Here is a 16038-nt window from a genome sequence, read left to right on the forward strand (position 1 = left end):
CGGATGCAATAAATTCAATACAATGCAACTGACCTGCATATGTTGTACAATGGTCACACGAAATATGTAAATTGTTACCAAAACAATACCAATATAACTGTTTAAGGGTATAAAATCATTGTAAAAAAATTACCTTCATGAAAAATACCGAGCGGAGTCCATAGCATGTTCCTACTACAATTAAAATAAACCTACAAATGAGGAATAACAAAACATATAAATAATAGAATATAAAAGTCATCAATGAATATTGTAATTTTTTGTATATAGAATTACCTTCATATACGCTGAAAAACTTCCTTGTATACATTATTTGTAACATTGGTCGTATCACCAGATTCCGAGTTAATCAAAATCTTTATGCTACTTCGACTCTTAACTCTCGAGAGTGCGACATAGAGCTGTCTGTGACTGAAAACATGTCTCGGCAAATACAGGCTCACGTGAGAAAGAGTTTGTCCTTGACTTTTATTGATTGCCATTGCGAATGATACCATCAGCGGAAACTGACGTCGCTGTAATTTAATAGGCAATGCAGAGTTGGACGGTACCAAAGTCATTCTAGGAATGAACACCATATCACCAACATGTTTACCGGATAGGATCCTGCAGTTGAGAACGTTTTTTCCCATATTAATAACCTGAAGCCTTATTCCATTGCACAATCTTCTGACCTGATCAATATCTATGATGAGCATTACGGGAACACTTCTTTTCAATGTCAACTTATGCGGTGGAATTCCGGAGCATGATATGGTGTTGAGAAACTCCGGTGAGTATATTTCTGCATTGACATCCGACAATAACTGCTCCTTGCACATACTATTGGAGCTGAAATAGACCTTCTCTTCTCCAGTTATGATCAACAAAAAATGATCGTTCACAAAATCGACACTTTGATTAGTGGGTGCAAGAATTGCTCTGCCTTCGAAATACTCGGGAGTGAAAAGGTTGGTCACCAGATTGGGATAGACAAAATCTATAAGATCCAAAAAGGGATCTGCAGAATTCCGAATCAGCATGTCATCGGGAATTTCAACTGTGGCATCACCGTAATTTACCTCGCCTGCATCGCCATTGCCGATTCTCAATATCCATTCCGCAAATTCTCTTATTTCATCTACATTGGCGGAAGAGGAGAACGACTCAAGAATCATGTTCTTGTTCAACTTCATAACCTTACATTGTCTCCACAGCGATGATGAATTGATTGTAGCATGAAAAATGTCTTGTCTCGACACTTTCAACACAACTGGAAAAATTTGCCGAAAGTCCCATTCAAGCACTACAACCTTGCCTCCGAATGGCATATCTGAGTCAAGTATAAATTTCATTGTTTTGTCGAGTGCTTCGAAATAGTACCTGTGCATCATCGGTGTCTCGCCCCATATGATTAGCTCTGCTCTAGACAACAATTTTGCCTGTGGGCTCTGTTGTTTGATGCTGCATGTGTCTAAAACATAAATTTATAAAAATATATATTTGAAAAATCCGCAAAAAAAATGACTGTATTTTCAAAAACCAAAAAAACTCACTCGATTTGATTAAAATTAAATACCTTTGAAATGTTTATATCAATTTACAAATGTATTCTACCTTATTAACATATACTAACACTGCATTCTAAAACACAAACAAATCTAGCAATGGAGAAGAACAAAGTGTAACCATGAAGTGTCCCCTTAAATGAGTAAGATAAGAAAATAGAAAACAAAAGAAGAAGATTTAATAGCAAGAGTCGTGCGCTCGCTCTCATCTATTGTATGTGGAATCTTTAATTTTGTTGATAAATTTGATCAACATGTTCCTCCTATTATAACCAAAATAAAATAATTATATTGGTATTTATAACGGAACATTTCGAGAAAAAAATAATATAGAAAAAATAATATGCATCAAACAAACTAAAATAATAATTACACAAAAAAAAACGTAAATCTCTACAATTGAATACAAATATTAAAAAAAAAATTGTGTTGACTGGATAGTGTTTTCGTGTGATTTCAAAAAGTGGGGTGTAGAGTATGAATGTGATTGAATGTGTTATAGTGTTAGGATGGAGGGTTTTTATACTACTAATTTTCGGAGAATAAAAAAGTAAAAGAAAAATGTTATGAACGAAAGAGAGATTTAATGGCATATATTTAGAAGATAATTGAGTAAATTAATTTAAATTACACTTAGTGAATAATGACTAATTGACAAAATAATCAATTCCTGTGATATTCATTAAAATAAATTTTCGGAGATTTGATTGTTAAAAAAGATTTTATTTTGATATTTATAATATATAGGATATAAATAACATTATGAAAAAATGAGAATAATTAATTTTAAATAAATAATTCATTTCATTATTATAATTTACAATTATCGACAAACGTTCGAATTAGGTATTAATACATAGATATTCATTGATTTTGATTTTATAAGGAAATATTTTAAATGTTTGGTAATTATGGAAATGTGCATTGAAGAGGTTAATTAATATTTAAAACCAATGTAAATTGATTTGATCCAAATTATCTATAGAAATAATTGACACCACTTAATACACAAAATCCGGATAATTTTATTTTATTTTGGGTTGAGTTTTAAATTTTATTTGAATTGAAATTGTAGGATTTCTAATTCGGAAATATAGTTAAAAAAATCAAATTGTATAATGGGCGGCAATTTATAAATCGGAATTAGTGACAATTATTAGTTAAACACATTCTATGAAAATCAAAATTGAATATTTTACATATTAAATTAATATGATAAATATTTTAATTGATATTAATTGATTACGATTAAAGTTGATACCAAGGAATATGGAAAAATTGACAATATATTTGGTAAATTGTTATGACATAAGATATTATTTCCATGTTAAAATACCAATTAATGATCCGGATAATATTTTTGGCAAGTTTAGCCTAATCATTAATTAATGATGATAAATAAAAATAGAAGATATCAAAGTAATAAATAATGATTTGTGTAAAATGAGTAGGATGCCATGTAGATTCACACGTGTCGATGACATGGATGCCAAATGTCGGATTTCTAAGCTATAAGGGTTTAAATTTATATATTATATAGATTACGAATCTTGAATATAATTAGAAAATTAACAAAACTCACCGATTCAAAACCAATAATTCTCCCAAAAAAGAAAAAGAAAATGCCAACTGTGATTGGAAACTAAAATTGTACAACAATAAATCTGATTAAATGTGACGACAAATTGAAGTTTAAAATGGGCTGGAATACTGATCGATCAAAATCAAAACATGAATTAACATAGATGCAATTAAAAAAACGCATGACAATACAAATATATAGTTTGGAGATGGTTAAACAAATTAAGTAGGAAACATTAACATGTAAATAATCTACACCAATAATCCCTTTCATTGGTCAATGTTGAGAGAGTTTGAGAAAACCACCACACCTTTTGTGGTGAATATAATCCGTATATATATATTCATAATTACATACAAGTATGGTAATTACAATTATGAGAGAATCAATTAAATTAAATATATAGCTACAATTGAGGGTCAAATATGATATAAATAAAAAGCCTTAAACTAAGGCAGATGACTTGGAGCATGATTCTCGGTAGGCTGAGAATCAGGAGGTTGATCCTTCACACCCCCCCGCAAGCTGAGCGTCGGATTTAAGCATACGTGAAGCTTGGATCGAAAGAGTTCAAATAGAGATCTCGACACACTTTTTGTAAAGATGTCGGCGACTTGCAAATGAGAGGGCACATACTGAGTACGAAGCTTGCCAGCGAGAACAAGTTCACGTAGAAAATGATAGTCGAGTTCAATATGTTTTGCCCGCCTGTGAGAAATCGGATTTGAGCTAAGAAAGATAGCACTCTTATTGTCACATAGAAGGAGAGGTTGATCTGGTATAGAAACTTTGAGATCACTTAGAACATGAGTTAGCCAAAGAAGTTCAGTGGCAGTGTGCGCTAAAGCCCGATACTCCGATTCGCAACTTGACCGAGAAACCGTGGGCTGCTTTTTGGCACTCCACGAAACTAAGTTGCCACCAAGATAAATAGAGTAACCTGAGGTAGATCGACGAGTATCGGGGCACCCTGCCCAATCCGCATCGGAATAAGCAATCAAAGTTGACGGGGCAGTAGATGGAGAAAAGGCGAGGCCATAATGTAGCGTGCCTTTAACATAACGAAGAATTCGTTTGACGGCAAGGAAGTGATCCTCGGTTGGAGAGTGAAGAAATTGGCTGACAGAGTTGACACCATGAGCAATATCCGGACGTGTGATAGTCAAATATTGGAGGGCGCCAACAAGAGATCTATAAAGTGTCGGATCAGAAAATAAAGAACCTTCGGTAGACAATTGCTGTGAGACAACCATTGGGGTGTGAACTGGTTTGCTGTCAAGTAGCTGAGCTCGAGTGAGAATATCACGTGCATACTTTAGCTGACTGATAAAGAGGCCATTTGAGGTATATGTGGCTTCAAGACCAAGGAAATAACTTAAAGAACCCAAATCCTTAGTGGCAAACTCTGTATTAAGTTTGGAAGTGAATCTTTGAAGAAGAGATGAGTTGTTTCCTGTAACAATTATATCATCAACATAGAGAAGAAGATATATTATGTTAGAGCTTTTATAAAAAATAAATAGGGATGTGTCTGCACGGCTGCAATAAAAACCCAATTTAATGAGAAAAGAGCTCAGTCGCTGAAACCATGCACGAGGTGCTTGCTTTAGACCGTAAAGAGCTTTTTGTAACTTACAAACATGGTTGGGAAAACATGGGTCTATGTAGCCAGGGGGTTGCTCCATAAAAACATGCTCACTGAGATGGCCATTCAAAAATGCATTTTTCACGTCAAGTTGACGAATTTGCCATTTGTTGGATACAGCAAGTGAGAGTACAACACGCACTGTGGTTGCTTTTATCACCGGGCTAAAGGTGTCTGTATAGTCAAGACCGGGTACCTGGGTATATCCCTTGGCCACAAGACGGGCTTTCAGACGTTCGATAGATCCGTCTGACAAAAATTTCGTTCGGAACACCCACTTTGATCCCACAATATTCGTGTTGGTAGGTCGAGGAACCAAAATCCACGTGTGATTATTTTTTAAAGCTTGGATTTCTTCATCCATGGCAGCAAGCCAACCAGGATTCTTCGCGGCCGATTTATAATCTTTGGGATCGATAGATGCTAGAAGAGCATAAAGAAGCCCAGAAGAATTCACAAGGCCGAGATATGCAGAGTGACGTGGTTTATAGATTCCAGCTTTAGCTCGAGTGAGCATAGGATGAGAAGATACTGGAGCACCAACAGGAGTGGAAACGACCGTAGATGCGTCGGTAATAATCTCCGGAGTAGTAGAGCCGGACAACATTGGACCTGTATTAGAATTGATTGCCTGCATAGACTCATCAACTTGATCAACACAAATAATACATGGTTTGGATTGATGAATATGTCGGGATTGAGGCGCAGGGATGGACGTGGGTGTATTAGTAGGAGACAGGCTTGGTTCAAAAAAATTAGAGATTTGGAGAGCTGATATGGGCTGGGCCTGGGAAGCTTGTTTAAAGGGAAAATAAAGTTCGTCAAATTGAGCATGCCGGGTGATATATAGTCTTGAGGTGGTGGGGTCGAGGCAACGGAAACCTTTATAAGACGAATGATAGCCCATAAGTATACAAGGTATACTACGGGGAGAAAATTTGTTAGTCATGTAATCACGTAAACAAGGATAAACGCGACAACCAAAGGGATGAAAATTTTCGTAATTGGGAGGGGTACCATACAAAATTTCGAAAGGTGACTTACCTCCGAGAAGTGGTGTTGGCAACCGGTTTATGATGTAAGCCGCAGTGCTAAACGCATCAACCCAGAATTGAGTAGGAATGTGGGAATGAAAAATGAGGGCCAATCCTGTCTCGGTAACATGGCGATGTTTTCTTTCTGCACGACCATTTTGTGCTGGTGTATAAGGACAAGATAGTTGGTGATGGATGCCAGAGTTACTAAGGTGTGCTTTGAAGCGATTGTTAGTAAATTCTGCACCACCATCACTTTGAAAAACTTTTATACGAGCAGAATATTGGTTTTCAACAAATTTTTGAAATTGAATAAAGGTGTTGAAGAAATCAGATTTCAATTTCAAAGGATAAAACCAAGTGAAACGAGAGAAGTCGTCAACAAATAAAACATAATACATAAATCCGGAATTGGATTTAACGGGAGATGGCCCCCATAGATCACAATGAATAAGATCTAAGACCTTTGAGGATCTATGATCATTACGTGAATATGGCAAACGGTGATTTTTTTGCAACTTGACATGTACTACATAATACAGGAGACGGCAATAAAGAGGTAAGATGAAGTTGTCCTTTTTTATTCATAAAAGAGATAACAGAATGATTCACATGTCCAAGGCGAGCATGCCATAAGTCATATGAAGCATATAAAGATTTATTTTTTAGGATAGAAACAAAAGCTGAATTTCCGCGTTCTAGCACGTATAGGCCGCCATCTCGTTTACCGGTTGCCACCACTCTTCCCGTGTGGCGATTCTGAATGGTGAAAAGAATATCAGAAAAGGTAACGTTAACTGGAAAATCACTCGTTAATTTACTAATAGACAAAAGATTTTTAGTAATGTGCGGGACAACAAGAACATCCAATAGTTGAAAATCAGGGGAATGGGATATTTTACCGGTATGGGTAATGGGTAAAGATGCACCATTTCCGACAATTACACAATCCTTACCAGTATAAGAAGTGGGCTGATCCAAGAATGATTTTGTTGGGGTCATATGAGCCGAGGCCCCCGTGTCTAGATACCAATCTGAGGCCTCATTTTCGGAGATGGAACACGTTGCTTTGAATGCTTCGGCAAGTTGAGCCTGAGGAGTCTGACTGTGGCGTTCATATCTTTGTCTACATCGATCTGCATAATGACCATCCATGCGGCAGATTTGACAACGTGTGATTCTTTTACCAGTGGAACCTCCGTATCCACGTCCATTTCCTCGATTCGATTGGTAGCGAGAATTGGAGCCTCGCTGATTATATTTTGTAGGCTGGCGATTGGTGGCTATAAACGCTGCAGATGTCGGTGCAATCGACTCCAATGATTTTTGGAAGAGTTCAAAACTCTCGGCTTTTGGGACAAGATCCATGAAAGTCGGCAAGGAGGGAAGGGACATTTGGGCAGTGGAGAAACTCGAGAATTCCGAGCCAAGACCGCGGAGAAACCAATGCACTTTATCTGTGCCATCAACTGGTCGTCCGATTGCATGGAGTTGATCGCAAAGGGCCTTGAAGGAGCGGGCATACTCCGAAACAGATTTCGAGCCTCGTTTCAGCAGTTGTAAGTCATCCTTGAGGCGAATTTCACGGGCTTTTGATCGGTGACTAAAAGTATTTTCCAAGGCAAGCCACACTTCACGGGAAGTGGAGAGTCCAACAACTTCAGCCATGGCCTCCTCGGTAAGAGAGGATAGGAGAAGGCTAAGAAGACGTTGATCAGTTTGTTTCCATGCCACATATGTGGGGTTTGGTGTTTGCGAATTATCAGCAGCAAGACGGGAAGGGATTTGTGTAGTGCCATCGACATAGCCAATTAATTCTTGGCTTTCTAAGAGTGGAAGCAACTGACTTTTCCATAAGAGATAGTTGGAAGAAGATAATTTGATTGTTATCATATGGACAAGGGTATTGAAGGGCAGAAGGGTGGAGGAGGATTGGGTAGTCATCGAGAAAAAAATTAGGGAAAGAAGATTAAGAAACCTAGTCTCTTGATACCATGAGAGAGTTTGAGAAAACCACCACACCTTTTGTGGTGAATATAATCCGTATATATATATTCATAATTACATACAAGTATGGTAATTACAATTATGAGAGAATCAATTAAATTAAATATATAGCTACAATTGAGGGTCAAATATGATATAAATAAAAAGCCTTAAACTAAGGCAGATGACTTGGAGCATGATTCTCGGTAGGCTGAGAATCAGGAGGTTGATCCTTCACAAATGTTCCACGATGTGTTTCCATATGCATGAATTTTCAAATTAGAACCACAACTCACAACTATTCCATGATATCTCTCTGTTTTGGCAAACTATTCGAAAAATAAAGTAGAGGCAAAACAGAGACAAATTAAACTTACTTCTTCTTCTTCTTAGCACGAATGAATGGTGAGGCCATTTTACGTTCTTCTGCCCCTATGAATTTTTGGGATGGAAGATAGATATAAATTTCAAGCGAAAGCTTTGGAGCAATGAAATGAGAGACAAATTTTCAAAGTTATTAAGATTTGAGGAAATCTAAGACATTCACACCGATTATTTTTTTGAGAGCAAAAATTTGAGGAAATATAGAAGATACACACGTAGAGATTTCGGATTTATTCCTCACAATTAGGAGATTCACATTCAACGCCGGAAACATGCGGCGGAAAAAGTAAACAGAAAAATAAATAAATAAAAAACCAACGCCGGAAACAAAGAAACCGGCGATGGAAAAAGCAGAACCAAAAAAAAAAAACCGCGCCGGAAACCGGCGGCAAAAACAAAATTCAGAAAAAAAAAAAAAAAAAAAAGAAGTCAAAATTGGATTTTTATGGTCAAAATTGATTAAACTGGAGTTAAATTGAGATTACAATTAGGAATTGAGTTTAAAGGATTGGTGGTAATTTTGTCATATACATTAATTTTGCCTTTATTTATAATACATATTAAAGAGATGAAATTATTGGCGAAAGAGATATAACCCCTAAACCTAGAGTAAGAAAAATGGTTATTCAGGGACTTATTCATAAAAACCTCTTTGATCATAAACCTAAATTTTGCTTTTTGGAGAAACTAATAATAAAAAAAACAAATGACATAATTTTTTTTAACATAATAACTGAAATCTTAATCACAAAAAAAAAACGGAATTTTATACACATTTGAACATAAAAAATATTTCTTCCCTTCTCTTAATTCACATTCATATTTTAGCCCCCAACAAAAAGCCCATGCGTTCGTCCATGAGCACCGCGCAACTTCTGGCTCAATGAGTCAGAAGTCTGTTAGTCTCATCAACCAAGAATAGATCTTCTTTTCCGTCTATTCTTCTAGGAAGGTAGGAATAGAAATGCTCCATTGAGTTGTTAGTTCTGTCATAAACAAGTAGAGTCTAGTGGGATATTCTGGCCATGGAACCTTCACCTCAGTTTAAGGGGAATAGTAGTAACGGTAATCTTAATAGCCTCACTTTAAATTTACATGATTTCTTTCATGCATCTTTTCTTTAGTATGACTTTTTTTGGTGTATGTTTTTTTTGTTTGGATGCTTTTTGTAAATGGAAAAAAAGATCCTGAATTATCGTATTATGAAAACAATGAAGGAGAATCAGCATTGTACTTGGCGGCCAAAGCTGGTAATGCAGAATGCGTATCTTTGATTCTTCATCGATTTTCAATGTATGGCGACCGCGTTAATGAGCTGTTCAACAAAAAGTACTCACCCATTCAAGCAGCTATAGAGGGCAAGAATAGAGGTGCATAATTATAATTTTAAGTAGAGATGCTCGACAAAATTGGTCGAAATATTCTACACATTGCTGCCAAGAATGGAAGATATAACGTAGGCAGGTACATTATGAAAAATTCGTATCTAAAGGAACTTGTAAACATGAAAGTTAAACACGGAAACACAACCCTGCATTTGGTAACCTGAATTGGCACCCCAAAATTGTAAATGCCTTAAAATGGGACAATAGAGTGGATGTTGCATCGGTCAACGACAAGGGAATGACAGCTCTAGTTGCTGCTGAGTATTACATGCTCGATAATCCCCAGGTAAAACAATCGACACTATAATCTAGATTATATTCCTCCGTGTCACTACTTTTCACTAAGCATGTCATAATGAACTGTGATTTACAATTAACTAACTATCAGCACAAACGTATAAAGAGTTGCTAATTGAACACATCAATGCTAGAATGAATCATTTTTCCCCAAAAAGCCTGATATTTAATAATTAAAACCAAAACATTGGAAACAAAGTCAGTGATGTAAAATGGCAATGGCATTTCCAAATTAGAAGAAATCGGGCAACTACCCCAGGTTAAGAGCCTAGAATATTCGTTAAAAAATTGAAATATTACTTAAATGCTGCGATAAAATAAAACCAGAAACCTGATGTATCTCTGCAGCCTTTGACTTGCGCTGCCTTGAAAGCTGGTGGCACTCCTCCATCTCTCTCTGTCTCGGAAAACCAAAGGTAGACAGAGTCAAAAGAAGAGTTCGAACAAGGATAACTGTAAGGAAAGAGTCAACACTCTTTTGCTAGTAGCTACTCATGTTTCCATTAGGACCGCCAATTGAGTCAGCCCAGGGCCCTTCCTGAGAATTCAGGGGCCTAGGCGCGATTTAAAGAACAACTTAAAACGAATCCCCTATTTAACAAATCAATCAATTTTATTAAAGGGTGTTCGAAATTAAATATACTAAGAACATATAAATTATATTTTCTAAAAATGATGGAATAAAAGATTACGTTACGGGGGTTCAGGGACAGTGCCCCCGAAATATATTTGAAATATATGAATATAAATTAACTTAAAATATGGAAAAAAAAGCAAAATTAATAGGATGATTTCGTGGTCCACTTCCTCCCATGAAGTATAATTTTTATAGCAAATAGACTTCATAAATATTTATGAAACTTAAATACACTAATGAGTATTGATTCTTATTTTAGATATAAAAATAAATAATTAAGACATTATAAATTTAATATTTAGCGGCGGTTAAGAAAATTATGAAAATATTTGTTACTCATTTGTTTAAAATTTATTTTAGAACTGATGTTCCAAAATATTACTCCCTCCGTTCCTAAATAGTTGTTGTTTTTCATCTTGGCACAAATCTTAAGAATCTCAATAAATATGTTTTGATTTTAGGAAAATAGATATTGATAGACCAAAATACCCTTGTTTATTAATTAATGCATGAAGAGTGCTATAGAGTTCATAAGGGTAAAATTGAAAAATAAGCAATTAATGTAGCATTGAAATTGTAAAGTGACAGATAATATGAAACATAAAAAAATCTCAAAAGAGACAGATATTAAGGAACAGATGGAGTATATATAATAAATTTTAAAAAATAAGTATTAATATATAAAGTGTATATAAAATAATTTGGGGCCCTAAATTTTCGTAAAAAGTCCGGGGGCTCATCCCCTCAGAATCGGCCCTAAGTCAGGCCTAACCAAAGCCCGATGGTTCGGCCCGATTATATTTGGGATGAACTTACTTTTTAGTGAGCTGGACCAAGTTTGAGTCATTTTACTAAACCCGATTTATTTATGAGCCGAGTTTGAGCCTATTATGGCTAGCTCAACCCAAATAATACCCGGTCGATTAGGTTAATAATAAAATACATAATGTATTTATTATTTTAATGCTATGAACACATACCAGTTACGACCGTATAAGATTATTTTATGGGATTATTATGGAGACCTCCCTCATTTTGAAATTATATATAACTAACTACCATGTTGTTTACACCCTAGTGCAAACTCCTTCCATTTGGATAATAAATTTGTCATACCCCCTCGGCAGACTTGATGTACCCAAAATACCCTTTGTAGGCATTTTTAAAACATGTACGTTATTCTATTTACGTAACATGGCCGCTACAATCTCGTTCATAGGCGGAAAACATGCGGCCTATCACAAGTTTCTGTTTTAAAAACGATTACGTGAGAGATCGATTTTCGTAGCAATCGGTTTTTTTTTTTTCATGTGGTGGAGTTATTGTGTTGTTTAGTCGTGCATTTTTCGCAAGCGTCATTCTCTGTATGTACGGATTATTTTACACCATCGAAATTATACGTGCACGCACAGTTATATATTATATATTTTGTATATGATGTATGTAGATTTGTGTTTTCGCTTGTTTTTTATTGTTATATGTGTTCATGTAGTGACTTTGCGTTGATGTTTCCCAGAAATGGGTATTTTCACCGAGTAGTTATATGTAGTAATGTTGGTCGGATTTCATGTTTATGTCTTCATCGGTGACGCAGGTTCTCAAATATGATGGTGTTTTTGGGGTAAAAAACTGTGCTGGCAAGTTTAATTTTGAAGATTTAATTGGTTATGTCAGCACTACGTGTAATGGATTACACTGGAATAACGTGTTTATGTCGTACAATATACCCGGTACTGGGAAGGGGATGTTGGACGACGATAATGCAGTTGGCTTGACAAAATCCAATCTTCATTAGTGAAACTCCCCTCAACAAATACGAGATATTGTCACACCTATTTGATCAAATAGGTGCCTAAAAACTTTTTTAAATTTCCATTCAAAACATAACTTTATTTTAATAAATAAAATTTCCAACAATCCCCCACGTGAATGAAATTAACGAAAACGATGGATTCTATCGAGAGTTCAAGTGGATACTATTGCAATGGGGATATGTAGCTTTTGGCTTTGAACCTTCCTTAGCGGTATACCATCGGATTTACTTGGCTAGTTAGTGAACGCGATGTCTTGAACTGACAGCCATTTGTGTAAATCAAGACAATGATATCCACACAATAGTTTTCCCACATTTCATCAGTTCTCATGGTTGCGTCCATTTTGCCCCTGGAGCACATCTTGGATTCATAAATGTTTGTCATTTTGAAGCGGCCCACACTTCTATTGTTAGATAGGTGATGCCCTATTAAAGGTATCCTGCCAATAATACCTCACCTTTTGTCAAGGTTTTGGAATCATTAAAAGTTTTCGCTTATCATTTACCATCTCTGCAGGCAAGCACTAAATGTCTATCACGTCAATGAGTTGGAAATATATAATTCCATAGGAATATATGCTCCTTAGTGCATCACTGAATTTTTATAGCTTAGTTGTCCGTTTTGAACCAGTTCTTGGGATCTCCAGTCATCATGCTTGGGTTACCACTATAAAAATTCTTAATTTGTGGATTTTAATCTCACTCCCCTAGACATGCAATATGTTTGATCTCTTTAGTTGACTTTTAGTCGCGGATCCGCTATTAACATTGATTTGCATATTCAATGTTAATTATTTATTTTGAGATCAATTATCTAATGGTCTTATGTGGACGAGTGTGTCGATACTTGCAATAATATATGTCGTTTGTGCCATTATCGTAACCCATTGGCTATCACAATTTATTTATAATTGCAGGCACCGACTTAGTCCAACACGGAACATCCTCCAATAGTTTTATGAAGTTTATTCAACTTCTTTTCTAACTTTATCTAAAGCTATATATTCGAATTCAACCATGAATCGAGATATTCATTTTTCTTTGAGAATTTCCAAGATACATAATCTTAGTAGACTCATATATCCAATGTAATTTTCTAATACAATTGGATATTTTCTTTATACATTTAAAAGGCGATATTGTTGTAAATAATATGTGTGTGGGGTTTCCTAACACAACCACCCAACTCCCCACTAAATCACTAACCTACCCCATGTCCTCCCATTATGTGTTAGTGGTAGAATAACCTATTTTCTAACTTCTATTGTAACTCCCGGTGGTTTTTCACCTATATAATGGAATTCTCCCTCCCCCATATTTACACCCTTATTAATCTCTCTACGGATTTTTGTCTTTGCATTCTCTCTCTATCTTTTATTATTGTTGCTATACTTTATTTTCCACAATCATCAAACCGAAGAGCAATACCATTAGGGCGATTTACAACACATTATCAGCACGAGTTGCTCGCGGTGATCGTGGAAGAACAATTGTTCGTGGGGCTAGAATACTTGGAGAAATTGTGAGCGTGGTTCGTTTGTAAGACGGTGATCTACTTTCGTAGAACGTATAATCTTCTCTGTAGTATCTGAATTTTATCAATTTTCAAGTAAGCCTTAACCCCTTGAAATTCTTTATTGTATGAATGCATGCTAGATAAATTCGAATTAGCATGAAAAGTTGTGTAGCATATTTATTTGATGTCATTTGATATTTGTTTGAAAATTTCGGTTGATGTGTCGAGTACTGTATGATTCATGAATAGATTCTTATATGAGTTGTACTCTGTTGGTGAATGAAGATAAGAAGTTTATGAATTAATCTATTTGTCAAGATGAGTAATATGTAATATTCTTGTAGAATGATTTCACTATGAATATTCTGCGTACATGTTTGGACATTTAATGTTATATGACCAGTGAATAAAATCATCCCTGTGAATATTCTGTGTGCATGGAACAATCGGTTTGCCTAATAATCATGAACTGTTTGAAATATTTTTTTTGAAATATATGTGAATTCTATGCGAGTCATATATGCTATATGTGGTTGTATCACGTCATATGCAAATTTCATGACATAAAAGTAATACATAATAATTTGATTCGCATGTATACTTTGTCTATGTACGATAGGATGGAACATTTGAGCAAACTTGATTTCACCCATTTGAATGTATCTGGTGAGAACTACGTGAGTTGGACAATGGATGTTAAGATCCATCTCACTAGTAAGAAACTGAGGATGGCTATTGTCAAAGAAAATCTGCTTAATGAAGCCCAAAAGGCTGAAGCTATGATTCTGATTAGGAGGCATTTAGATGAGGTCCTCCGTTTGGACTACTCATCGATTGAGGATCCCCAAATACTATGGGATGTCCTGGCTAGTCGATTTGATTACCAAAAGACAATCCTCTTGCCTGAAACAAGAAACAAATGGATTCACTTACGGTTTATGGACTTCAAAACCGTTAACGAGTATAACTCTGAAGTATGTCGCATCAAATCCACCCTGGAGTTTTGTGGAGAGAAATTAACTGATGCTGAGATTCTGGAGAAGACATACTCTACATTCCCTGCCTCACATATGATACCGTCTCAACAGTACAGAGCCAAGAACTATACTCAGTTTTCAGAGTTGGTCACAGTTCTGCTCCTCGCCGAGAAGAACCTTGATCTTCTTTTGAAGAACAACCAGGCTCGACCAGTTGGTACTCGACCTTTGCCAGAAGAAAATTTGGTCAATCGAAATCCTCAACCTTTGCCAGAAGCAAATTTGGTCAACAGAAACAACCGTGGAGGAGGCAGAGGGCGGGGGTTCAATCGTCGAGTGAGTGGACGAGGTAATAGGGGCGGACATGTTCCTTATAATAGGTCACCTAATGGTCCCCCACAGTATGGGCAAAGGGGGAATATGCCAAGAGGAGGTAACAATGGTCGACCTTGAGGTGCACAACAGAATAGAGCCCCGAATCAGAATCAAAATCAGAATAGAGATACATGTCATAGGTGTGGTGGAACTGGGCATTGGTCACGCACCTGTCGTGCGAGGAACGTTATGGTTGGTGGTGTAAATAACAATGCACCACCGGAGACCAACTTGGTTGAGATAGACGTTCTCAATGAGGAGCCCATTGCTCGACTTCCAAATCTGGGCACATCTGACCCAATGACCCAGTTTGGAATATGATTGGAGTGTTATTTTATGAGCTTAGACATTATGTTTTTTTATGTTTCTAGTTTATCAGTTTTAAGCCTGTTGTTTATTTGGTCATGCTTATGAACCAATTTTGTATTTGGATTATGTTTGTGTTTTATTTTCTGGACTATATTTTATGTGGTTATGTTTTAATTCAGTTTTTATGGTACTCGGTAGAGTTATCTTGTTTAGATTTTATTAAAGTATTTTCAATTGCGGAATATATTAGATTTATTTATCTTTCTAGACATGGCATGTGGGGATGAATGTCTGGCAGATAGTGCGACAACGCACACTATCCTTAGGGATAAGTCATATTTTGTTAGTTTCATGTCTAGTAAGACTTCTTTGACTACTATATCAGGCACATCTAGTCTGATAGATGGTTATGGTAATGCCCATATTATGTTACCTCATGGCACAATTCTGACCATTAGAGAAGCTCTTTATTCTCCACGTTCCAGTAGAACGCTGCTGAGTTTTAAAGATATTCGAGCCAATGGTTATCATGTTGAAACAACTGATGAAAA

The 16038-nt window shown here is 36.1% G+C and overlaps 2 protein-coding genes across 2 annotated transcripts; one reads left to right on the forward strand and one right to left on the reverse strand.

Moving 5' to 3' along the window:
- Window positions 1-278: 278 nt before the first annotated feature.
- LOC105959641 (uncharacterized) lies at window positions 279-1373 on the reverse strand. Its single transcript, XM_088821258.1, has one exon. It carries the CDS (start codon window positions 1371-1373, stop codon window positions 279-281), a length of 1095 nt encoding a protein of 364 aa, XP_088677384.1.
- Window positions 1374-14446: 13073 nt separating this feature from the next.
- LOC105959665 (uncharacterized) lies at window positions 14447-15256 on the forward strand. Its single transcript, XM_012983805.2, has one exon. It carries the CDS (start codon window positions 14447-14449, stop codon window positions 15254-15256), a length of 810 nt encoding a protein of 269 aa, XP_012839259.2.
- The last annotated feature ends 782 nt before the right edge of the window (window positions 15257-16038 follow it).

This window comes from Erythranthe guttata, chromosome 8 (assembly GCF_056151865.1).
Source record: "Erythranthe guttata isolate IM_541 chromosome 8, IM_541, whole genome shotgun sequence".
NCBI classification, from domain to species: Eukaryota; Viridiplantae; Streptophyta; class Magnoliopsida; order Lamiales; family Phrymaceae; genus Erythranthe; species Erythranthe guttata.

Excerpts from the sequence above, each read along its gene's own strand:
- LOC105959641 (XM_088821258.1), bottom strand. The coding sequence starts at position 1,373 with ATGATGCACAGGTACTATTTCGAAGCACTCGACAAAACAATGAAATTT.
- LOC105959665 (XM_012983805.2), top strand. The coding sequence starts at position 14,447 with ATGGAACATTTGAGCAAACTTGATTTCACCCATTTGAATGTATCTGGT.